This window comes from Mastigoproctus giganteus, chromosome 10 (genome assembly GCF_048544385.1).
Source record: "Mastigoproctus giganteus isolate SK-2022 chromosome 10, ASM4854438v1, whole genome shotgun sequence".
In the NCBI taxonomy this organism is placed as follows: domain Eukaryota; kingdom Metazoa; phylum Arthropoda; class Arachnida; order Uropygi; family Thelyphonidae; genus Mastigoproctus; species Mastigoproctus giganteus.
Genome location: NC_143584.1, coordinates 12,927,866 through 12,955,763, shown reverse-complemented (window position 1 = coordinate 12,955,763; position 27,898 = coordinate 12,927,866). Strand labels below are relative to the sequence as shown.

Below are 27,898 nucleotides of genomic sequence, written 5' to 3'. Positions count from 1 at the left end.
TCACTGGACAGCAGCTTTATTTGCATTGATATACATTCCACACAATTGGGGAATCAAGAACCCCAGTAACAGAAACAAGTAGTAACAAAAAAAAAAAAAAAAAACCATGATAGCTTTTCAGTAAGTGTTCTGAAAACACTGCTGAATGTTTCTGTAATGTAATTCAGCAATGTAGTAACTGGGTTAGTACATTACAGCTAGCTGAAATGTGTTTCAAAATCATGTTTTCAGAAATACAACAAATTTTACATAGAAAACTATTTTCATTTGTAAATAAATTAAGATTATACCAGAGGTTAATGAAAAACATTTTCCACAGATGAAATTAAAAGTTTATTTTATTGATACATTAATAGAAGTTACATAATCTAACTATAAAATACATTAAAGTTGCTAAACTTTTGATTGATTGGTTACATTTCTGGAACCATTTTGGGATTCTTTCATCAGACAAAATGTAGAGGGAACATAAAAAATGACAGTTCTGTTGAACAGCTACTAAATTTGAATTTAAAACTTTTATTTTCACCACATAAAATTTTCAAAATTCTATAAATCTATATCTGTTCCCTCTACCTTACACCAAAAATTCCAATGGTTCAGAAATCTAACCAGTCAAATAAAAGTTCAGCAACTTAAATACACTAGGCAGTTGAATATATGGAAGTTCTACAAACATATCAATAATATATTTTTTTTTATTTCATGCAGGAAAAGTTTTGCATTAAACTACTTAGCCTTAACTATCTCCATGTAATGTCCATTGCCCAATAAACAAAACAACATATTATTCTTGAAGTATACAATGAAACTGTTACCCTCTAGTCAATGTTTAAAAAAAAGAACCTAAAAAAAAGCATGTAAATAAAAATAAACTAATCTCATTTTAAGAGATTAGTTTATATTAATCAAATAAACATATTTACAGTCATACAAATAAATGGCATACAACAGTGGATATACTGAAGACATTTGGGTATTGTACGAGTAATTTTTACATTTTATAACTTGATATTTACAATAGCAGAAATGTCAAACATCAGCATTTTCAAAGTTGTCATTCATATATCATTACAAAATACAATACATGAAATTTTTTTTGGCATCCCTACCATCACCACCAACAAATACATCCCAGACAAATTCTTCCACATGTAACGCTGCTGCTACTCTACAATAATAATAATTATTTACAGAAAATTAAAATTTCATTATTCATCCATACTTTAGTAATTTTTGTATTCAATTTACCAATTACCATCCTTAACTTTAGAGTTGTATCTACTTGCTTAGTTAAAAAACAAAAAAAAAAACAAACAGAAATGGTGTACATATTGTGCCGGTTTCATGGAGGATGTAAGCTGCATGGTGGTATTTTTTATAGTCAGCATTTAACAGAAATCACAACAATTAATTCATATTGATGGTCCACAAATCAATTCCTTAGAGCTGCTAATCTGAAAAGCATAAATTATGAACTGTTTTACATAAAGAAAAAACAAGTTATACTTTTTTGAAATAAACACATTAATATAATCAAAATCTGTTATACCCAGTGGGTGTAACAGATTTTGACAGGTCACTATGATAATACAAATCAATCCTAAACACAGTTTATCAAAATATTAATCAAATAATCAAAATCTTTGTTACTGTTATTGAAGATCAAGGAACTTCTCACAAGTATTATATTAAATGTTATATTTCCTTTTTGGCAATAGCAAACCTGCCAACTTTCAGAAACTGGAAACCAAAAATTTTATAATGCAGTTCTGTTTTCAGATGGCAGAAACTGGAAACCATGAAGTTTCTCAAAATGCTCACTTTAATAAGAACTGCAACATATGCTTTGTGTACATTAGGCTTAATCATATCAACAGAAAAATTTAAAAACAATAAGTACAAATAATTTAATTACTGTAACTATCTAAGATTAATAAAATTAAATCCACATCAAGAAACTGATTAAAATCATTATATCTTAAATGCACACCAACTTACCATTAGTGTGTTGATAAGATATGCATTTCCAAGCACAAGAACAGTCCAATAATGGATGATTGTAGGCCATTAATTATAAAGAATGCTTTGAATAAAAAATTAAATAACATTTCCAAAATACTTTTAAGAGCAAATATTAGAAGAATCATCCATTTATAAATGAAGAAACCAAATCACATTAAACTTCCTAACACAACTACTATCCAAAAGCATGTACTGAGCACGAGCAACATTTCCACAATGAACAAAGGCACCTAGTGATGGTTTTCAAACTCCATGTCAATAAATAAAACATAACACATATACATATCTGAAAAATGTAAAATATAAATAAATTTGACTAAAAGATGGAAAAAAAGAAAACTTGTCAGAATACGACAGAAATCTGTGAATAGCAGAAATCATCCAACTTTTTCAGTTTTGTAAAGTCAGTAATGTCAATCCCAAAATAAACTATCTATTATTAGTGAGGAAACAAAACATCAACAAGTAAATATCTAACACAAACACACATATATATGCTTTTCTATTTTTGGCATTATCGGTAATACAAGTACATACAGATGAATACTGTTTTTGCACAGAAATAATTCAAAGTACTTTAGGTGCTTAGGCCATACTGTGCCCTATATAATATGTCTGTAAACTGCATGTGTTTTGGGGTTGACCTGCTGTTTGTTAGATGAAAAACCAAAATTTCATGGAGAAAACCATGCTACTCTCGCCTGAGACTGATTAACTCAGCTGCATTGGGAAAAAGACCCATAAAAATTTCTTGCATCATTGATAAGATTCAAACTCAGGTCTTTTCCACCCAGTGTGGGAAGGACAGTGATTATACCAACTGTACTACCCATAAGGATGTACTTTTACTTCTTACACTATGTCATACAGATCTCACATAATGAGGATTAAAAAACTAATTCATACCTGCGGGACAAAGCATCTTCTTCAGCATGAGATCTTTCACCAGTATTAGTAACAGACAAAGATCCACTTGGTACCGACTCCGCCTGGGCAAGTTGATCCATAATTTCTAGTCCACTTTCCTCAGCTACTTGCTGGATTAACAGGTTAACCTGATCTTGTGGTGTGCTAGTTGTTGTTGCAGATCCCATGGCATCCTCCACTACCTATTAAAAAAATTGGTCACGAAAAAGTAAGTCTCAATACAACATAATTCTGAAAATAACAGATTTACTCCAAATTAAATCATTTCCTTTCCTTACTCTAAAACCCTTAAACCTCTAAGGTTTTCCTTCATAAACTTTTGAAGTTAAGTTTTGTCATAACTCAGATGAGTAAGCAAAGGAATAATTTCATTGTGAATGATTTAAAATTTTTAGTAAGCTGTAACAGAGTGCACACCTTTGTGTAAATGTTGTTTTTCCTTAGAGAATTTAATTAAAAACAAATTCAAAACTCAAAAGGAAAGATCAAACATGCATATTTAATGGTGAACTTAAAAAGACAAAGTTTGCAAGAGTCTGAAGAAAGAAGGCAAATAATACTTGTGCTTTCAAGGCAAAACACAGACATAAGCAATTAACTGTAAACTTATTTCAATTTTAAATTCACTTTTTATTAGAAAATGTTCTTGATAGTCTTGTTATTAAGAAAACACAAATAATACTAAAAAAACAAGACTGTATTATTTCCCAGTTAATGTTGATGTTGAAGATTTTGAAGCATCATGTGCATTCTTGAAAGCTCACACAATAAATTTATGTGTTTATATATAAAAGTGAGTAGTTCTGTTTATGCTTATTTATGCCAAGTGTTAAAAATCTGTAATAAAAGTACAAAGTAATTAAATATGTTCCCTTTTCATTTATATATCAAAACACACACAAATGAAATCTAGCCTTTCCCTCACGTGGGTGAGCTTAGCAAAAGGGATTGCATGGGCTATGTCATTTCCGTGTATAATCAGCTGCATTTCATTTGGAAACTTGTCTTCTCTTAAGATTTGCTGCCTGACTCCTCTACCATCCAAATTTTTTTAAACACTGTGCCAGCCAACTGATCCTACAATTTCGTGAGAACACATTCATGCAAAATAAACTTAAATGCTGCAACTCTTATAGTGCACCTTAAATCAATATATAGGGGTGAGAATATTCTTGACCTCATCGTTATTCACAAATCAGATGACATCACAGAGCTTAAAATATAAGGACAACTGGCAGGTAGTGATCACAAGGTCGTCAGTTGGAAGATGTATAAAGATGTTTGAGTAGTTAAAGATAAAGGCACGGGTTTTAATTTCAGAAGAGAAAACTTTGACAGTTTAAGGCACTATATGGTATTTATTAATTGGGCAAATTGCAGAATGAGGGCAATACACTTGAATTATGAAATACCTTTAAAGCAAAAATCACAGAAGCAAAAGAAAGCATACATACCATTAAGAAAATACTGCTGGAGGAGGATGCCGAATGGATGAATTTGAAGCTGGCTGGTCAAATAGAGCAGAAAAGGGTAGCATGGGACAGTTACAGATGCAATGAAAAGTACTGAAGCCTACAACAGCCATAAGTTGATTCGTAATAGTACCACAGATAAAGTTAGAGGCCAAGGCTGCATGTGAGAAAGCACTGGCTAGGAGAGCAGAGAATGGAGAAGGAATTTTTCATGTATGTGAATATAAGGAAATAAAAAGCAAATCACGTTGGACCCTTGTGCACTTGGTGTGAGAAAATCTTAGACAACTCAGCTGATGTTGCAGATGAACTGAATAGGTACTCTGTCTTTACCGAAGAAAGACCCTTCATGTTCAGAAGAGGCTGTGCAAGTGAGGTAGAGTCATATGAAATTAGTGGTTTTGAAATTATAGATGACTGTTTATTAAAAAAACTTTCAAGCATAAAGGCAAGTAAGGCTCCTGGAGTTGATGGTACATACCCAAACATTTTCAAGGTGGCTGCCAGGGAGTGTACTGAACCATTGAAGTTAATTATTAGAGCATCTTTGAACTTTGGAGAAATTTCTGTGGATTGGAGAAGTGCCAACGTATCACCAATACATAAAGGCAGTTCTAAGAGTGAATTGGTAATTACATACCAGTTAGTCTGACTTCAGTGGTAGGGAACATCTCAGAAGTAATGATTAAGAGTGCAATCCAGGGACATTTAGATAGATATGGCATTCTGGATAACACACAACATAATTTCGTTAAGGGAAAATCATGTTTAACTAACTTAAGCTATTTTGACGTTACTCATGAGCTGGATGTAAGGAACAATTTAGATAGTTTATTTGGTTAGGAAAAGGCCATTTGTTTCGGGTTCCATAATGTATAAAAATATTGTCACATCCAAAGGAGCAGAAACTAAAATATTTAATAGGTAGGATACAAAATATACAAATTATATAAACAAATAGGAGCTTTCGAGATGACGGCTCCCTTCATCAGCTAACATTGATATACAAAAACATTACAATGGAATATCAAATAATGCTGGGTGTGGTCATGTATTAGGTAAGTGAGATACATGCATAAGGTCGGTGAACGTTAAATGGTAGGAACATTAAATGGGTTACTGGGCAGAATCAGATACTTGCTGCTGAGATACGTTGGCATGTGTCCCATGTTGTCTTGCAATGCAATTGTTGCATTGCAAGGTCAACGATCTCGACATCTCGTCAGGGGTCGAGGTTTGTGTTGCACAAATTAATAGTGTTCCGCTACTGCAGAGTGCATGGAGTCAACAAATCGGAGGACACTGTTCGGAGATGCAATCTTGGAGTCTTCTAGCAGTTTCCCCAACGTAACAACTACTGCAATTAGGGCAAGTAATACAGTATACAGAACCACTGCGTAAAAAGGAGGGGATAGGTGTTTTTACCTTAGAGATAAGCGATCGTAGTTTTCTGCCTGAAAGTTGTTTTTTTTTTTTTTTTTTAAGGAGCATTAGCAACTAAGGCCATATTGCTCTGGGGATATGTGGTGGTCATTCCCTGACCTTTCCGCATCCTCCGTATTTGGTGGCTCACGGGCTCGAACCCTGGTCTAATCAAGAAGCATGTGCTACGCACTGCTGCTCCTGCCCACCTGGCTACGGATGCACCCCTGAAAGTTGTAAACATTTTATATGATAGGTACGTAGAATTCTGGAGATGCATTCTAAAACGCCTGGATAATAAGAGATGTAGGCGGCAGAAATGGTTTCGTTAACCCGGGTTAGATTGGGATGCGCAGAAAGTTGATGAGCCTGTAAGTAACATCTGTCTTGGATATGAGCGGGGTAGCTATAACTTAAGTGGTAAGTTCTTATTTTTGAAATTTCCATCTGCCTGTCATTCACAGAGCTAGAGTGGGTCCAGGTGCAAGTGAGTAGGGCGCGTGCAGTACTAAGTAAATAGCTAGGAGCATGCACTGACCTGTAGACTGTAAACAAGGCAGTACATATGGGTTTTCTATAGACTGAAGTTCTTAGTCGTGAGTCCGCCCATCATACTGATGTGCGGACTCACGACTGGCAAATCCCGAATAATCAATTTCCCAGTTAATCTCCAAAAATACAGAAGTCCCCGACATACGTAACAGATACATTCCAGGACTTCTTACATAACTCGGGAATGACTAATAACATATTGCTAGTCTATTATTATTGACAAATCTGAATTCAGCACGATACTTGTTAATGTTTGACCATTTTCATACATCCTTATTATTTTATTGTTGTACCACTGTCACTTATTCTCTTAGTCGGCACCTTGATAACGGTCAAAATGAAATTTTCTGTAAAGAACTTCACAGGGTTAAGGCAAAAACTCATTACAGTAAACCCCCGCTATTCGCGGGGGTTACGTTCCTGAGAAATGTCGCGAATACCGAAAACGCGAATACTGAGTTATGGCTCCCATAGTAATAAAGGGGTTCCGTTCCAAAGTATGAAATATAAGAAAAACTAGTCTAAAATTTTGTCTATGTATGTATTATATGTACCTTCATAATATGACATGTACATAGACAGTACATAGTGAAATGCAAGCATATAGCATCGAAATGAAAATAAGAAACAATTTAATATTAAATGTAATATTTATTAGAAATTTCAAACCAGCGCCTTTGCTAGCAAAAAAAAAACATCCCGCCAGTGCTATCACCAGTTTCGCTAAAGTGTTGATAGAGGAGTTTTGCCTTTTCGCAAATGATGAGTGAACTTAACGGAATTTTATTTCGAGTTCAGTCTCCTATCCACAGATTTAAAGCCTTTTCCATTTTTTCTAATTTAACATGACGAGTTACAGAGCAAATTTTTGAAGCAACTAGCGCGTTTTCACGGACACTACGGCGGATTTTTTCTTCCGATTTCTTGATTGATCGTACCGTTGACTCATTGATTTTATAATGTTTTGCCACTGAGGAGACACTTTCACCATTAGAAATTTTGTCTAATAACTCAATTTTATTCGCTAATGTCATCACCTTCTTTGATATTTTCACATTTTTCTTTTTATTCGTAGCCATATTTTTGTAGGGGTTAGAAAGAACTTGTCCACAATAGTCACTTTCTTCCGTTAACACACTCGAAAAAGTCTGTTTTACACTGCAAAACGGTAGATTTATCATTTTTGTAAGCATATCAATTTATAAATTGATAAATTTATTCAGTTTATAAGCATATAAATTAAAAGCAAACGACGAAACCTTCCATGACTAACACATACCGAACAAGGATTACCGAGAAACATCCACGCTCGCGATTTTTTCACCCCTCTCCCCCCACCCACTGAGCGCTGTTTTGACCGGGAAAGATAATTTTAGCCACGCCCATGTTTTTTATGGCGGAAAATATTCACGGCGCTTTAAAATTCACATTTTTTCAGATTTCATTTTATATTAAATCGGCGATCGCGAATACGCGAAACCGCGAATACAGATACCGCGAATAGCGGGGGTTTGCTGTATTATCACCCCACACAAGCTCACATTTCTGGAGGTCACTACCATAAAACAATAAAAACAATTTCTTTTCTGTTAGTGCTTCTAATTATAAACACGTGGTAAACTCGATCTTATTACATTTGCGATAATACCAATAGCTGGAATTCTGTGGGTTTTTACATTATTATGGTGAAATGTGTCTCCTTCACTGAAATCTGGGGATATGTAGTGGTCATTCCCTGACCTTTCCGCATCCTCTGTATTTGGTGGCTCATGGGCTCGAACCCTGGTCTAATCAAGAAGCATGAACACGTGGTCATATAAAAAAAAACCAAATAAATTTTGAGCATCTTTTTTTTCCTATTTTTTTGCTTGTTACTCCATATCTCACTTGTGCAATTTGTGTGTGCCGTGATCATTGTTATTGATTACTCTTTTTTTTTTTTGTTGTTTTAAATTTTACAATGCTGAAAAAAAAAAAAAATTGAGTGAAAAAAATGTACATGTCCGAAGTTGTGTAAGTCGGGGCCTTACTGTATAGAAAAATGTTCGGCAACCTACATAAAAAATATGACGATAGATAAAAAAATGAAAAAACTTAACATGCACTACTCGCGTGTCCAATACAATGCTTCCCTTTATTTTTCACGATGTTGGTATGGTTTGGTCACCAACATTATAATGGTTCATTAAAGATTTAACGGATGCACCATTTTCAAACCTTTGAATAATTTAAAGTTTTTGTTTAACTAAAAGCGCAACTCTTTTGCGTTTACCCATCATTTTTGCGATTTCTAAACAAAAAAAATTTTGACATCCCTGACAAAATTTATCTTTTTGCAGTGCAATGGAACACAACAATCAATGCGATGCACTAAAACAAACTAAACATTTCTTCTCTCTCTCTCTCTCTCTCTCTCTCTCTCTCTCTCTCTCTCTCTCTCTCTCTCTCTCTCTTTTTTTTTTTTAGTGCCGGATGTGAAGACAGCGGGGGTTGCAAGATAATAGGTACATTAATCTCCCAATGATGACTTATAACGCCACTTATTTACAACTTGCAAAACATCTGTTTATACCTATTCTAGTTATTACTTGAATTTTATGATTTCTGGTTGATTTTTTTTTTTTTTTTTTTAATTTGGAGTCTTGAAGTGTCCCAGTTAATCCACTTCCCGGTTAATCGAGAGTCTGCTGTATTTTGTATCCTACCTATTAAATATTTTAGTTCCTGCTCTTTCAGATGCGACAATATTTTTATACATTATATAGTTTATTTGGATTTTAGCAAGGCATTTGACTCAGTCCCTCATGAAAGGTTATTGTATAAGCTGGAACATGTTGGGATTACTGGAAAAATTCTAAGATAGACTGCTGGGTGACTGCAGGGCAAAAGGTAGCGAGTTGTGATTAATGGGTGTTCTTCAAATTGGTGTAAAGTTAGCAGTGTTCCCCAAGGACTGGTTCTTGGACCACTTGTTTCTGAATTTCATAAACAACATAGACGATGTGATAGAAGGCTTGATGTCAAAATTTGCGGATGATGTAAAGATTGGATGAGTAGTTAATGATCAGTGCTAAGCAGTGCTCTTTCAAGATGACTTGAACAGGCTGCAAGAATGGTCAGAAAAGTGGAAGCTATTTTTAATGCAGAAAAATGCACTTGGAGAATAGCAACCCTAAAATAAATTATACACTTTTCGGGGTTGAATTAAAAACAGTAGAGAAAGAAAGAAAGGGATTTTATGGGCATATATAGTTTTCTGACATATAATATGGGCATATAGTTTTCTGAGCAGTGTAAACAGGCAGCCAGAAAAGCCCATGATGTCCTATCAATGATTTATCAAACATTATCCTGTAGTGATAGGAAAGTCATAGTCCCACTGTATAAGGCAATTGTAAGACCACGTTTGGAATACTGTTTTCAAGTAAAAATGGTTTCTTAGATGAGGTAAAAAGAGACCTCACTGAAAAAAGACTGAGTTTCTTGAAAGGGTCCAAAGATGGGCAATTTGCATGGTGAGATTAGCAAAAGGCAGTGTGATCAATGATGCAGAAGAGTTTGGAACTGCAGACTAGAGACAGGCAGGAGATAGAGGAGTGGAGAAGTATTGTGAAGGTAGTAAAATACCTCCAAGGTCTACAGATGCTAAAGATAATGATGATGATGCATGCCATAATCAAACTGATTGTGAAACTATATACCCTTTCACGAGTTCATGGATTTGGGTGGGTTCGTGCAGTAAGTTCTTGGAATGTGCATGCACCTGTGACAGTATATTTTCCAAATACCAATAGTGTACAGGTAGCAAGTTTATATGGTGGTGTGCTCTGCGGAGTGAGTTTATTTATGGAATTTTGAAGTTTTGTAAGTACATAAAACATTTTAAATATTAATCTGTTCCGATTTTAACTAGGTTGTCCAACATTAGAGTGAAACTACTATCAAAAAACTGACACAGTACCCATGAATAAGCTACGTATCCATTTGGTAAGACACAAAAATGAAAAACTGAATTTACTAGCAGCACAATTTTCTGCTGCTTGAATTATTTTCAATGCATGGTTTTTTGACTGCATGGTTTTAGTTTTGTATTTACAGAACATATACACAATACCTTAGAGGTTATATTCACTAGTATAGGTCTAACCTTAAAAAGAATCCCAGGCTGTATAAATTGGGCTAGGCAATTTTTGCCATGGGAAGGGAAAAGTAACAAATGAATATGCTCCATTATCCACTACCCTTATTTCCACTGAGCAATTAATATCAGTATTGTTTATCTGTTTCATTTCTTTCAAAAAATCACATGATCCTAATATTTGAATGAATCATGTATACTGCTAGAAAACAAGGTTACACTTTTTTTTTTTTTCAAAAGACAGAATCTACAATTGCAACATTCCAAATCACATTTTAATAAATATTAATAATAAAGAAAATCTCTTTTAGGCTATGGCCAGATGAGCAAATAAAAGGAGGCATTTTGGCAGAAGTTAATAGAAATGCAGCATTTTAATTTGCTCATCTAGCCATAACCTTGGGAGAAATCTCACACATGAGACTAAATTTGCAAACAAACCACATGCCCAAATTTTGGGTTGCTTCCTCCCTCTTTTTTTAAGTATAATATGCAGGGTAATCAAGAAAACATTGGTACATACATGGAAGAACAAACAAAATATGGCAATATAAAGAATATAGCTATTTGAAGATTTCTGAACAATTTGTGCATAAATACACATTACTATAAATTGACCTTGAAGCACACATATCCTTACATACCACATATTACACAAATCATTCAAATATCAGGATTGTGTGATTTTTAACAGAAATTAAACAGGTAATAACACTGATGTTGACTTACATATGTATATGTATATACTCATAAAAAGGTTAAATAGAAAGAAAGGAAGACGTAACTTACAAACCCATTAATCATGAACCTGAATAACTAATCCTCTAGAGATTCTGCTACTTTTATGGGAATTTCCTATTATCTGATAAGGGGGTTCCTATACCTTAGGTCAATGCTTCCCAACACTGGTAAATACTAACTAGGGTATAGGAACCATAGGTCGTGACCCAAACTTGGGTTGCTGAGACATTCATAATGGGTCATGTGGAATTCTATATGAAGTTCAAAAAATAAATAATAATAATATAATGAAATAATTAAAAGCACTGTAAGATAAATTAAATCTTAATGTCAGTTGCAAGTCATAAAAACAGTACTTTTTGGTAAATACTTTAGCATTGCTGTAATGTTATGGGAATTATACTGGATTGAAAATAATAATGAAAAATGTTACAGATGTTAACAATGGTGAAATAATCAATGTAATCTACTTTAGAAAGATGTTACTGCTGCATGTTAACAAAAGGATACTTACAGAAGTTCTAACATCTAGATCTTCAAATTGTTGTTCAAACTTCTCCATAACAGCTGATACCTGAGGGGGAGGGAAGAGAGAGATATTTTTAATAGTGAAACAATCTGTCAAGGTCATTTAAATAAATGTAATTTTATTCAATGTGGTTACTTTGCATAATTTCATTTTTGCTAGAAATTATCACCAGAGGCAAAACATAATCACTAGCCTGCTACTAGGCAGAAACTAAAAAAATTCAAAATATTTTTGAATCTTTAATTTTAAAAAAAAATTAATAAAAGACCCGTAATTTATTAAGTAACATCTAAAGGATGTGCTTATGATGGACACAGGAACTATTAATAAAAAAATTAAGAACATTATTCTGCATTGCAAGATCATAAGTTTGAGAATTTTAATCTTTAACTATACAAATAATGTTACACCAGATGTGGCTCCTCTTTCTAGAGACAAAACTAAAAAAGGACTCTACAATTAGTAAAACTTCATCCTACTACTATTAAGCTTTTGGAATACAAAGAAAACTGAAGGAAGCAACTCAGGATCCTTGGCTTTGTTCGAGGAGATCTCAGTCTGATTGCTGGGAAGATACCTGCATTACAGAGAAGTCTTCTCTCCATAACTAGTTGCACCAAGCATTTGGATGGGGCAAGGGAGCTTTCTGCTACTCTGCTGTAAGGAGGCTCCATTTTGATGGTCTCCGGCTGCCTGCAGTTCAGAGAATTGCAACCTGGGTGAGCAAACTAGTATCCCTGTTCCTGGCTACTGGGAGAGGGGAGGGAATGAGGTTGTTATTATTTTTTTGGAACAAGCCTACATTGCTGTTTGCTACACTTTTAAAGACTTTCTACATGTGAAAACCTCTAGGACTCTTCTGATGGTGAACCTGCCCATATACTTTTAGAACAGTAATTTTGAATTTGTGGTTTTCCATATCTCATATTGGTTGGTGTCTTTGTTAGTTCCTTTTTTTTTTTTTTTTTTTTTTTGTAATTTTCAAGTTGTCTGCCCAAAACAGTGCATTCCACAGATACAATACAACCAGAAGAATCCCATAAATTATTGGGGGGGGAAGACATTAGAAGAGCATAATAGTTGCTTCAGGTTTTTATTAGCTGTAAATTCTAAATCATCTAACATTATTAATGTTAGATGATTGTCCAATCATCTAACATTAACTAACATTAACTAATTGGTTAATGTTGGCCAATCTTTGTGTTTCTATCTCTGAATAGTCAAGAAAATATGAAATGAGGGTAGCCTGAGAAAATGATATCTTGGGAAAGGGAGCAGGGGAGGAGGTTTTGGAAGTTGGTCATGGTCTGATTAATACTGTTAATAAGCCTTGCAGGGTACTGATTGTTTAGATTTGTTTTATTGTACAAATTCTTCATTTAGTGTACAAGTGTGCATATGCTTAATGTTCAGAGCGTTAATCCTTTGATTATTTTAACTGAGGGTGGGTGGGCAGGTAGACTGGCAGTTTAAAACTGATAAGATGTCATTAAGTTTCCAACATACTAATGTGCTGAGCTTGTTATTGGAAATAACAAGTTTACAATAGCAGGCTTGGTAACAGTTAATGAAACAAATACCTATTTGAAAATGTGTGCTAATATTAACAACTTGCCATAATGTTAATTTGTGACAATCATCACTAAAACTGAGTAATATAAATAAAATTATAATTTTGTAAGATTAAAGTACCCTTTTAGTTTATCTAGAACTAAATAAGCTAATCATATGAAAACTCAATTAATTTTAAAAAGCAGAAAGGAAAAAAGTTTTATGCTCAATGACCATTAACAAAAAGTACCTTTTGTAAATCCATAGAATTTATAGCTTTATCTAATGCTTTCACCACACTACCCATATTCTTTGTTACCTAAATAAAATACAAAAGTTATACAAATCATATTATTACAGTAAATACTATCACCAATAAAATCAAACCAAAAATTAAAAACAGTAAAAATTAATACTGTTATTCACATCTGTATTCTGGTCTATATAATTCTAACAAGCTCATTCAATTTTCAAATTGCAAAATCTCATATTGAAACTACCATATTACCCAAAACAAAGAGAATTTCATGGAATGAATTACAACCATCAAGTATCAATATGAGCACTCATCCAACGTCAAAGCATGTGAAAAAAAAGCACAGAAAAAATTCTGAAGAGAAGCTGGCAAATATCTCAGAAATAGTTTGTCAAATCTATTATTACATATTACAGTATTATGGAACACAGAAAGGAGAGATGAATATCATTTACTTTTATCAGAAAATTATATGCAAACAGAAAAAAAAAACTTTGGATTGATAAAAGTTGTTCTAGAATTTTTTTTTTTTCAATTGATGATGACTGTTCTGCATGAAGGTTGATCATTAATCCTGTTAGCTTTATACAGACTACTGTGGTGGTGTGGCTGTAAAATTGCCTGGTATGGGGATCATGTAAAAATATTTTCTATCGCATGCAGACAAGAATATACAGGCCCCCTTGCCCGTGTGTAATGATCTGAACCATATATTGTTTGGGGCGACTCAGCCTATTGGCAGGGAAGGGGAAACTGTTGGAATAACTCATGGGAAAAAAGCCTGCACTTCTTCCTAAGACTGGCTAACTGAAACCTGAATGGAAAGTCAGTCAGAAATCCTCCATTCTAAAATGAAAATTGAACACCAAGGCCTTTCCAAAATGGATGTCAAGTAACTAAAACATTACACTGATAAGAGGATTTCTTTTACTATATAGGCATAATTTGGTATTAATTTACACTAGGAGGTCATACTGTTAGTACGATATAGACATTAAGCAATTGAGAGAGAGAGAGAGACAATGAAAAGGAAGAGACCTGATCTATGGGCAAGGTAAAACTGGAAATTACTCCATGGCAAGTGCTCCTGCTCATCATGTGATAATTTCTAAATACCTTTTCAAACACTGACTATCTTGCAACCTCTTCCTTATTCATCTGACCTTGCCTATACGATATATATTCCCACAAAACAAACTCGAGAACTTGTTGAAGGGATAATGATTTTCTAGTGAAGCACATTTAAAAAAAAAAACTTCAAAGTTTTCTTCAAGTATATTACAAATGGATAAAAAAAAAAAAAAAAAGTGTAAATAGCCAAAGTCATTATTTTGAAATTTTTAATGTGTAACTGTCCAAATATTTATACTTACAAACATATAAATATTAGCATGAGCAAAGGCACGCAATGCAAGAAAGCAAGCTTATATAGCATCAGTCAAATCCCCTCCCTTATTTCACCCATCCACTCGCTCCTTTGTCAAGTTCTGCCTTGAATCTATTTAAGCTATCAACTTCTACGACAGATGGAAGTTTGTTCCAGCAATCAACCACCCACTGGCTAAAGGCAAACCTTTGCACACCTATCCTACAATTTATGCCCTCTCAGGCGATTATTCTGAGCAAGAGGAAGAATTCCATCAGCATTGAGCATGCTCAAACCATTCAAGGCTTTATACACCTCAATCAGATCACCTCGCAGGTGACTAGTCTCCATGCACTGTAATTTTTCTTCTTCTCCATAAGAGCAACCCTTTGTTCCATTTACTAATCTTGTTGCCCTTCTCTGTACTTGTTCCAACAGCTCTACATCCTTAAAATGAGGTCTCCAGACCTGTATACAGTACTCAAGGTGTGGCCTGACTATTATTACACTTGTCCAAATAAAAATTCAGTCCTGGAATTTTCTGATCAATTTTATATATCACACCAGTCTGACTGAACATTAATGACAGTCATTTATGGGGGGGGGGGTATTATTCTTAAATCTATATGCTTCTTGATCAAAAACATAACTCTTCATTCTCATCTGTCATGTCTAATACAAATTGTACACACCATATACAAATTCTGCATTCTCTACACCAGAGCAACACTATATTGCTGATATCTGAATTATATCAGCATTTAGCTTAACCAACACTTCAAATTCATCAAATCTATTTACTTTGCTCCTAGCATTAGTGTACTCTTTGTAACTAACTATTAACCTAACACAACAGAACCTTAATTACAGTTCTGATTGATAATAGTTTTAATACCACATGGACCTGTAATTATTAGGAATTATAAAACGAACTACTATTATAAGTTTATAATCATTAAATACTGTTGGCTAATATTTCATTGTATTGCATTTTTGATCCTACCATGTATATCACACCAATCTGACTTAACCTAGTCAAGCTGGTCTGGTTGTTTATTAGTAAAGCATCAGAAATACAATCCCCTCCCCCACAACAACAGAATTCCAAATACCAAAATAAGAGCTAGCAGCAAAAGCATACTAGTATCTGTTACAGAAAACTGTCAGCATTTGCTATTCAATAACCCATTTGGTTCAAACATGGATTTCGAAAATTAGAATCCAGAAAATTCTTATTTGGAATTCTGTTCTAGAGGTTTGCAAAGGCAGATCTCATTTAATAAAGTCTTATTTAACAAATTCTCATTATAACTGTTCACTGACCCTTCCTTTCTATATTAATAATAGGATATAAAAATGAAAGGAACAAGAAGGCCTCATTAGCTTGAATATGAAAAAAAAAAAAGTCATAGAAATGTGTGAAAACGGGATTTACAATATGGAGAGGATAAAATCATTAAGGGAAATGATAAAATCCTTGAGGAAATTCTGACTCTTACTGCCAGAAAATCAACAAGAATAAAGAATTGTAATTGAAAAATTTGTTTATCTGCTGTCAGGATCAGATTCAGAAGTGTTCCTTTGAGTGTGATAGTCATAAAGGAACTTTAAGCCTTTACAAAACTGTTAAAGAGCATGACAAAACAAACATCGACAGCAGCAGGAGTTTAGAACAAGTTAGAAGCCCTCCCTAAAATGGTCAGAGAGGGCTACTAGTGTAGATATTTCAGCAATGGAAATGTTCCTTAAACATTTCCACTGCCTGAAAATATCACTAAAGAGTTCCAAAGTTTTCAGTCTCCAGAACCTACAGTGCTTAATGACTCTCCTTGTAGAGAACAATGCAGCAGGAAACTTCAAACTAAAACCTCTGCTCATTACCCAGCTGAAAACCCATGGACATTAAAAGGTTATGAGAGGTATCTTTCAGTCATTTGGAAGTCACAAGAACTTAGATAACCACTTTATTTTTATTCACTGGTTTGCCAAACATTTTGTGTATGCTGTTAAAAATTATTACAAAGTAAATAAAACTGCCATTTAAGGTACTGCTGGAATTTAAAAACTGGAATTTAAGGTACTGCTACCTCTTGATAATGATCCTGGATGTCCCCACTATCTCAGTGATCTCAATCCCAATGTGAAGGTTGTGTTTTTCTCTCCCAACACAACCTCCATTCTGCTGCAAACGGAAAAAGGAGTTGTCACCAGCTTCAAACCTGAAGAGAACATTTACAAAGGCAATTGCAGAAAATGATGAAGAAAATGCATCAACGAATGATTCTGGAGAAAATTCAATGCCCTGTACACATGACAATTATCATACAAGCATGATCTGACATGAAGAAGAGCAATACAAATGGAATACGGAGAAGAAAAAAAAAAAATATCCAGCTTTCATAAACGAATTTTAAAATGTTAAAACTAATCAGGAAGCAGCCAGACGAGATTATGGCAATGACTAAACAACTGAACAAAGAAGTGAAACTTTGGAATGTGAAAGAAATGCTCGATTTGCATGCCGAAGAAGTGGAGAATGATGAGCTTATGGAATTGTAAGAAAAGAGGGTAACTGCACCTTTAGTTCTGGAGAGTTCCACAACAAGCACTCTTTATGACTAAGGGATTAAATGAACCATCCAGACTTTTGGGGCAAGCCAAAGGTTTGTTTTTGAGGGAGGACCCTGACTTTGCAATGAGCACAAAGGTTTGCAATTGTATTGATCATCAAGTCTCATGCTACCAAAAAATATTATCTGGGAGGAATAAATTTATCATAATTTGATTAATTATAATATCGGTTGATAATTTAGATGATTTTGTAAGTAATGCTATATTTTATTAATTTTTTCTTTTCTTTTCTTTTTGTTATTTATAGATACCACTTCTTTTGTGAATTATTATAAGAAATCATAAATTTAGAATCAAAGGTTTAAATGAATAAAAGGAATAGTAGCTTACCCCTTTCATAGTAACAGCACTCTGAACTTTAGATGAAACTGCATCAATTTTTGATGCCATTCGAAGGTAATTAAGACCTTCATTTTTTTTCCTAATGGCATTTTCTGCATATATTTTTGCTCCTTCAATATTACCTTGGTTTAATGCCTAAACATCACAAATAGAAAAACAAATTTCTGTATATCTAAATGAGCTCTTCTGCAAAACAGCTTAATTATATTAATTTCCAATCTCTTCTTTCTTCTATAGTCTATCTATTACAGCAAACTAAATTAATGATTTATTTTGCTGTAATAGATAGATTCCTCTCTCTCTCTCTCTCTCTCTCTCTCTCTCTCTCTCTCTCTCTCTCTCTCTCTCTCTCTCTCTCCCCCCCCCCCCATAATATTCATTATGGGGAGAGAGAGAGAGAGAGAGAGAGAGAGAGAGAGAGAGAGAGAGAGAGAGAGAGAGAGAGAGAGAAAATGGAATTAGGCACCACTTGAACCAAGAAATAAATGCAGTAAATTAATACTGTTAATTTATGCCAGTAAATTAATGCTGGTATCTTATATTAAACAGCACTCATTCTTTGGTAGTGTAGGTGTGTATCTCTTTGGGTGAGGAGCCATAAGTTCACTCCTCCAAAGGTGGGTGTTGCTTTGGCCTTTCTCTTCTTATTTTTATGTTTATTTTTGGTGGGTGGTTAAGTTCATAGGAGCAGAATAGCACCTTGCCTTAAGTATAACCCTATTAACAGCATTAATCTGATGTATTTATTTCATGATTGAAGAGTTCCTAATTCCAATTCAATAGCTATGTCAATGATGCAAAATTATTAAGAATAAAGTATAAAATATCAAATATTATAACAAATTACAGAAATCAGAAAGGGTTCATTAAAGTGTATATCTCTATTAGGAAATGTAATAAACTTGATTACTCCTCTCCATCAAGCTGTAGTGGGACTAATTGTGCATATTGCTTATATAATGGGTAACATCAAAGAAGAGATTTCTTGAGTTTATTTACTATTAGTAGTAGCAAATGATGCAAGAAAGCAATCTTATATAGCAACAGCAAAAAAAAAAAAAAAAACACTTCCCATTTCACCTATCCTTCCATTCTAAAAATTTATCAGTTCTTCCTTGAATAAACCATCCTCTGACTGAAGGCAAATTTATGTACATCCAACCTGCAACCATCCTCCCACAATTTGAACTTATGCCCCATAATGTGTATAGACTGAGTAAGAAAAAAGATCTCATTAACATTGAGTTTTCAGTTCATTCAAGGCCTTAAGCATCTCAATCAGATCTCCTTGCAGGTGTCTAGTCTCCAGACAATGAAATTTGCAAAACTGAATCTTTCCTGGAAAAGAGCATCCTTTTGCTCCCCTCACCAATCTTGTTGTTTTTCTTTGCATCCATTCCAATGGATCCACATCCTTCCTAAAATGAGTCTTTCGGACATGTATACAATACTCAAGGTGTGATCTAATCACTGCCTTATACAATGACATAATCAGCTCTTTATCTCTGCTAGCAAAATTCCTGTATATCATTGACAAAACCCCATGAGCTGTTCTGGCAGCCTGTCTGCACTGCTCACAGAACTTTATATCTGACTGCACAATTACCTCCAGGTCTTTTTTGTTCTCCACTGCCCTGGGCATCCATTCCAACAGATCCACATCCTTCCTAAAATGAGTCTTCCAGACCTGTATTGTGCCACATAGTTGGTACATTAATCCAGAGTTACTGCTCCCCAAATGAAGTACCTTTCGTTTGTCAACATGAAACTTCAATTGCCACTTCTCAGCCTATCATCCTAGTTTGCCTAGATCTATGTTGCAGTAGCATACCCTGATTACTGTGATTCACTACCCCGTCAAGCTTTGCATCAACTGCAAACTTGGAGATTAAGCTTGATATGCCTTCATCAATAAAAGCCAAGTGCTGAATCCTGGGGGACTCCACTAATAACATTAGTCCGAGAAGAGCAGTTCCCATTGATAACCATTCTGTCTTCTCCCACTCAACCATCCCTTTATCCATAGCAACAACTTCCCCTTACCTGAAGTACCAGGGTACTTCCCCTAGTACCCTGACCTGAAGGTACTATCCAGATGACCTTTAAATTTCCCCAAACTGTCAGCCTCTACCACCCATGAAGGCAACTTATTCCAGTAATTTGTATAGTCTTTTATGTGCAACAGATCAAAAGATTTCCTAAAATCTAAGTATATAATGTCAAAATTATTTTTTGCATCCAGTTCCTTTGTTACTGTGTCGTAGTATCCAATCAGATTAGTTATACAAGATCGCCCCTTAACAAATCCATGCTGATTAAATTACCAGGTTTAATTCAAGGCCTGGCAGGACAGACATCCTTTGGATGAACTGGATAAACTTTTAAGGTTTGTTTTTAAAAACATCAAGAAAACAATCCTCCTATTTGACTGAATACAGTACAATGTAATCCTAGAGGAACTAGTAACTGAATAAAATACATAAAATACATTAAGGCATTTCTAAAAAGTCATCATAACACTCAAGTGGACAAGGCAGAAATGGAAGGGGAAAAATGGCTTATTCTAAATTATCAATAAAAACAGTGATTTAAAATCTGTTAAAATCAAATGCATATGCAGCAGATATTTCTCAAGAAAAATTAATACTAAATAAAGATGCTTACCTTTTTAATTTTTGCTCTTTGAACCTTTTCATCCTTTTCAGCTTTTTTTGATAATCTCTCTAACTGTTTGCAGCTGAACTAGAGAAAAAAAAAAAAAAAAAAACCTCCTTTATTTCAATTCAAAATTCAACAGATATTTAATTAGGGATTTAGTTGGTTAAAATTATAATTAATAGTCTCAAATTTGGTCATTTTCCATGGGAATGTAACAAATAATTTGGTAATTTACATATCTACTGTCCTTACTGGTGACTAACAACAAGAAGAATGTTCCTCTATAAGTCAGCAGGAATGTGCACCTCCTCTTCTCCAGCAGGTAGTGAGTATGTATTCTTTTTCAATTTTTTATATTTCAGCTACCAGGTGTAATTTGCAATTTTATGTTTTAACTTAATTCTTATCTTTGCTTCCAAAGAAAGAATAAAAATAGCTTCTGATGATTCAATAAACTAATGTAAATTATATTTTCCAAATTGGCAAATTCTGCTGACACAGAACACAGAGTTAAATCTTATATTCCCAGTTTTAGTACTACATGCATTATCTTTAATCATAAACCTTTAACAACATGGTAATGATTATGATATTAGTATTAGTAATGGCCACATGGCGCAAGAAAGCCTATGGCTTATGCCGCACCAGCCAAAAAAAAAAAAAAAAAAAAACGAATAAAGCAATGATAAAAAAAAAATAATAAATAAATAATAATAATTAATAAAAGAAAAGGAAATTAAACCTATCATCCTATGCGCTTCCCTGACCTGAAGGTACTATCCAGATGACCTTTAAATTTCCCCAAACTGTCAGCCTCTACCACCCATGAAGGCAACTTATTCCAGTAATTTATAACTAGCTGGCTAAAATAAAACTTCCTGCAGTCCAATCTAAACATTTCCCCCCGTAACTTGAATTTATGTCCCCTAGTTCTAGCATCATTTATAATCTTGAAAATTTCTTCCTCATTCATTTTACCGATGCCTCTCAGAGCCTTAAACACCTCAATCAAATCTCCTCTAAGGTGTCTAGTTTCCAAACTCTGCAACCCACATATTCGAAGTCTTTCTTCATAAGGATGCCCTTTTGCCAATCTCACCAGGCGAGTTACCCGTCTTTGCACCCTTTCAAGAAGCTCGATGTCTTTCTTTAGGTGCGGTTTGAACACAGCATTCCGAGTGTGGTCTAACAAAAGCCTTATATAATAGGATTATCACGTCCCTATCTCTACTTGCAAAAGTTCGATAGATCATCGATAGGACACCATGGGCCTTCCTTGTAACCTGTTTACAATGCTCAGAGAATTTCATGTCTGACCACCGTATCGTAACACCCAAGTGCCTTTCCTCCAGTACTGAGTTTAGTTGAACTCCATCAAGTGAATAAGTTATTTTGGGAATTACTGTTTCCCAGGTGTAATACCTTACACTTTGTTGGATTAAAGCATAGCTGCCATTTTTCTGACCATTCCTGAATTCCATCTAGATCTCTCTGAAGAAGCTCAGCTTGAAAGTGATCATTAACTACTCTACCAATTTTAACATCATCTGCAAATTTAGACATCACGCCCTCTATCCCTTCATCGATGTTGTTTATGAAAATTAAAAACAACAGTGGTCCTAATACTGATCCTTGGGGAACCCCACTTCTTACATCAACCCAATCTGAGGAATAGCCATTTATCACAACCCTCTGCCTCCTGCCCTGAAGCCATCCTGCTATCCACCTAAAGATTTTCCCAGTGATTCCAACCTGTTCCAGCTTATAAAGCAACCGCTCATGTGGGACTGAGTCAAAAGCTTTGCTGAAATCTAAATAAACAATGTCGAAATTATTCCCTAAATGCAGCTCGTGAGTGACCCTTTCAAAATAGCGAACCAGATTTGTTAAACATGATTTTCCCTTTACAAAACCATGCTGAGTATCCTTGAGAATTTCAATTTGATCCAAATGATCCTGAATTCCACCCTTGATCATTGCCTCCATGATTTTCCCTACCACTGAAGTCGACTGACAGGTCGATAATTTCCCACTTCACTCTTAGAGCCACCCTTATGTATGGGAGATACATTGGCACTTTTCCAATCCAAGGGAATCTCCCCAGAGTCTAGTGATGCTTGCATGATTAGCCTCAAGGGTTCAATGCACTCACTTGCCGCCTCCCTTAAGATTATAGGGTATATTCCATCAACTCCAGGAGCCTTACTGGCCTGTAGGCTCGAAAGTTTTTTCATTAAATAATCTTGCGAAATTTCAATATCATTAATTACATATTTTTCAACTTTGCTCCCACAATTTCCCATTGCCACAAAAGGTTTTTCATTTGTAAATATCGATGCAAAATAACTGTTGAGTTCATCTGCAATGGCAGTTGGTGTATTTAATACTATCCCCTTTCCCTTACATAAAGGTCCGATCTGGTTTGTCCTGCTCTTCTTGGCATTTATATATGTGAAGAATTCCTTATCCCCCCCCCCCCCTTTGCTCTGTTTGCTAGTGATTTCTCATAAACTGCCTTTGCCTGTCAAACCTTTTCTGTGGCTCTATTACAGATCATCTTGTAGCTGTTATAGGCTTCAGTACTTTTTATTGCTCTGTAACCTTTCCATGCCACCTTTTTCTGATCAAGTAATTTGGCAACTTCACTATTCATCCAACTTGGAACCCTCCTCGTGGAGTATTTTTTTAATGGTAAATACGCATTCAAGGCATCTATGATTAATGTTTTAAAAGCATACCACAGTTCAAATGTATTCATTCTCTGTGCCATATCTACCCAGTTAATAGAGGCCATGTAGTACCTTAAGGCATCGTAATTTCCATTTCTGAGATTAAAACCCATTCCTTTGCCTTTTACTACTGCTATCTCTCTCGTCATCATCCACTGTAGAACTCTGTGATCACTTCCTGCTACTGGTTCCTCTACTGTCAGCCCTGTTATGTCATCTGATTCATGGGTGATGATGAGGTCTAGGATATTCTTTTCTCTAGTACTTTCCCTGACATGTTGATACAAATAACAGTCTAGTTGATTTAAAAATTTTGTTCCCCATGTCGAGTTTCCTTCCCATTTACTCCAATCAATTAGAGGCAAATTGAAATCACCCATAATAAGACATTGACGCTTACTTGTCCATTCGATTTGCATGTAGAGGCTTTCGTCATAATCTTCACAATCACCTGGTCTGTAGGTTACTCCTACTCGCATTATACCTTTGTTTCCAACTATCACACACCATCCAGATTCTATACTAGCATGTGAAACGTCTGAATCCGGGAAAGCTATCGTCGCACTCAAGCTGCTTCTGATAAGAAGCATTACCCCACCACCCCTTCTATCTACCCTATCCTTCCTAAATACATTATACGAGCCGTACTAAAACTCATCATCCCCAATTTCCGGGTGGCACCATGTCTCCATAAGCCCTATTATATCCACGTTACTTGTTTTAACCAGCAGTTCGAATTCGCTCATTTTATTGACGACACTTCTAACATTACTATATAAACAATTAAGACTTACTGTTCTTGTATATTTAACAACCCTTGAAGTTTTTTAGGCTCGCTTCCCTGGAATTAGCTACCCGCTCACTTGAAACGTTTCTGCCCCCAGAACATCTAGATAACATCTTGTGGTATGTGCAAGAGTTACTTTGACCAATATTATCAGATAAACGCATGTCAGTATTACCCACATCCACACTAACTAGCAGTTTCCCTGAACCTTTAAGGTATCCTCAATAATACTGGCAAAAACTTTTGCACCACCTTTGTTTAAGTGTATCCCATCTCTACAAAACAAATTCCTTCTACCTACAAGTGTGGGCCATGCTGATAGAAATTTCCCCCCTAAAGCCTTGCAGAGTCCTTCAAGTCTTGAGTTAATCCACAAATAAGGTCTGGAACCTAGGCACTTGCAAGGAAACTTGATTAAAGTTTTTAAGGCTTCAAATGTAAACTAAATGCTCGTGGCATCTTTACTGTTTCTTGGATGACACATTAAATGGGGCATAAATTTTAATTGGAAAAGGATGGCTGTAGAAGAGAAGTGTGAAAATTTGCTTTTAGCCAGAGAGTAACTGATTGTTGGAATAAACTTTCACTTAGTGTTCTGGAAGTAAATAGCTTGAATAAACTTAGAGGACTGAGTAAATTATTAGAATAGATGGGGCAAACAAAGATGGTAAAATGTTTCTTTTCTTTTTTGGCTGGTACTATATAAGCTTGCTTTCTCATATTTGCCAGTACTAATCTCATCCTTAGTGCACCCTCCATGTATTTGCAAGATACTGGCACTTCTCCAATCCAAAGGATTAACCCCTTCTCTTCAAGTCCAATGATAACTTCATGATTAACCCTAATGGTTTAACTCACTACCTCACAATGACCAGTTAAATACCATTACCTAGTGGTGGGGTCAATGTTTAGTTAATCCAATTGAGATAAAGTGGGTTAGTTTTCTCCTGCAAGCTATTATGTGTTTTTCAGCCCTCTTTCAAACTGTCAATATTGGTTATAAGTATAACCAATAATAAGTCTGCAGTAATGTAGGCTTATAATTGTACAGCAGACTCGATTTACTGGGATCGGATTAACCAGGACACTTCAAGAGTCCAAATTAAAAAAAAAAAAAAAAAAAATCAACCAGAAATCATAAAATTCAGGTAATAACTAGAATATGTATAAACAGATGTTTTGCAAGTCATAAATAAGCGACAAGAAGTTGCATTATAAGTCGTCTTTGGGAGATTAATGTGCCTATTATCTTGCAACACCCAAGGTCTTCACACCAGCCGCTCAAGAAAAAAAAAAGAGAGACCAAATGTTTAGTTTGTTTTAGTGCATCGCGTCGATTGTTGTGTTCTGTCACACCGCAAAAAGACAAATTTTGTTTCGTTATTTATGTCAGGGATGTCAAAAATTTTTTATGGCAAATATTTATTTATTATTTTTTTTTTTTTGTTTAGAAATCGTGAAAATGATGGGTAAACACAAAAGAGTTGCTCTTTCAGTTAAACAAAGACCTGAAATTATTCAAAATTTTGAAAACGGTGCATCCGTTAAATCTCTAATAAACCATTATAATGTTGGTGACCAAACAATACGTGACATTGTAAAAAATAAAGGGAAGCATTGTATTGAACACACACGTGTAGTACGTGGTAAGTTTTTTTATCTATCGTTGCGTAAGTCGGGGACTTACTGTATCTATGAACATTTTTCGATACAGTAAGTCCCTGACTTACGCAACTACGGATTTACGTAAATTTGTTTTCACTCAATTTTTTTTATTTATTTTTAGGATTATAAAATTTAAAACAACAAAAAAAGATAATAATAAGCAATCAATAACGACGATCACAACACGCACAAATTTCACAAGTGAGATCGGAGTAACGAGCAAAAAAATAGGAAAGAAGAGAGATTCTTACAATTATTTATGGTTTTTTTTTTTATATGACTGAAGATTTCAGTGAAGAGGACACATATTTCACCATAACGTAAAAACTCAGAATTCCAGCTATCGGTATTATCACAAATGCAATACCATCAAGTTTACTACACATTTATAACAGATTGTGCTAACACAAATGCCCAATAAAATGGAAAGTGCAAATTGTTTTTGTTTTTTGTTGACCTCCAGAAATGTGCTTTAGTAAAATGTGAGCTTGCACAGGGTGATAATAGTGAGTTTTCACCTTAACCCTGTGAAGTTCTTTACAGAAAATTTCATTCTGACCGTTATCACGGTGCTGACTAAGAGAATAAGTGACAGCGGTACTAGTAAATCTACCAACAAAAGGAAAGTGATCGATTTGGATCAGAAAATTAAACTAATAAGTATGTATGAAATGGTCAAACATTAACAAGTATCGCACTGAATTCAGATTTGTCAATAATAATATAGTAGCAATATGTTACTAGTCATTCCCGAGTTATGTAAAACTCGACTAAGCAGGAAGTCCTGGAACGTATCTCTTATGTATGTTGGGGACTTCTGTATTTTTGGATTAACTGGGAAATCGATTATCCAGGATTTGTTTTTTACCATCTATTCCAGAAAATCAAGAGTCTACTGTATTATTTTTGATATAATCCCCTTATTTCTAATGAAGTCTCCTGACTTGTTAATATTTGTCCCGCTATGACACCAACATGTCATTCCAAGTACCCTAGTAATTTATATGACCACAACATAATCAGATACAATGATTCACTGCACTTCCTCACCAGCCAATTAACTACCAGGTCCTTCTTCAGGGTTTCACATTTACTTACACATTTCACATTTATTATTTTTATTAATCAAATAAAATAACTATGCAACAGGATGATGCCCTGACACAAAAATTCAAATTATTGATGAACAGCAAAATACAGGTAAAACCCATTATAACATGATGCTAGGAGTCCAAAGAATCAAATCGCAATATAAGCAGGATTGCATTAGAAAATTTTTCTGCATTCAAATTTCATATGTACTATCAATTTTGCTTGTCTCTTTTTTGCACGATAATTGCAATACTACGTCTAAGAAAAATCACGAAACTGATCTCCATTTCATGGGGACACCTTATCACCGTATTGCAGGCATGGCCAAAGAACAGAATGATTGGCCTATCGAGTTCTGTGATTGGCTGATTACTCTGAATGTGTAATTTGCCTTTCCAATTGTTTGATTGGATGCAAATTCACTTCTGATTTTAGCAGTAAATGCGAAATTATCATTTGCTTTCTTTCGTCGTGTTGTTTAGTGCTCGGACATCAGCATTAAACAAACCTAAAGCAGTGAGTGAGAGGTGCCTTCACCTGCCAATCACTGCCTTCTTCCTCTCTTTCTCGCAGAAGTATGGAGGTGCCCTCATAAACTGGAGTTTTAACTGTAAAATTGGAAAGGAATCTACCTTTTCTGTTTCAAGAAATTTAAGTCCAGCAAACCAGCGAGTGCCTCTGTGTTACAAGTTAACAAGTAAAGTTACAAGCTGTTTATTATTTTTCTTAGGAAATAAAAGGATAATGCATACTGCGAATTCACGTTAAACTGTAAATACTGCCACGTGTTCACAAAGAATCCAAAATGTTGATCTTCATTGACTAAAAACATGTTTCAACTGATGAAAAGTGTAAGCCATGCTTGCATCGTGTTCTAACGAATCATGTTTTAACAGGTTTCGGCTGTATTGTTGTCAGTGAAGGAAACATTTGGCCTCCCCATTTGCTGCTCTTCTTGACTCCTACTACTGCTATTATCAAAGGTTTTTACACATCCAGAGCCACATGATGTGGC

General features: G+C 34.8%; 1 protein-coding gene across 2 annotated transcripts in view; it reads right to left on the bottom strand.

Moving 5' to 3' along the window:
• Window positions 1–532: 532 nt before the first annotated feature.
• The window catches only part of LOC150078726 (charged multivesicular body protein 1a-like), a 57,808-nt gene continuing 30,442 nt past the window's right edge, over window positions 533–27,898 (bottom strand). The window contains exons 4-9 of one of the 2 annotated variants that reach the window (XM_090383874.1): window positions 20,617–20,694; window positions 17,941–18,087; window positions 13,608–13,676; window positions 11,788–11,851; window positions 2,932–3,130; window positions 533–1,457 (exon numbers count right to left, since the gene is read on the bottom strand). In XM_090383874.1, the coding sequence (XP_090240000.1) occupies window positions 1,436–1,457; window positions 2,932–3,130; window positions 11,788–11,851; window positions 13,608–13,676; window positions 17,941–18,087; window positions 20,617–20,694 (579 nt within the window). In that variant the 3' untranslated portion in view covers window positions 533–1,435. Of the gene's footprint in view, window positions 1,458–2,931; window positions 3,135–11,787; window positions 11,852–13,607; window positions 13,677–17,940; window positions 18,088–20,616; window positions 20,695–27,898 lie in introns of both variants that reach the window. The other variant, XM_090383873.1, reaches the window with a different exon arrangement.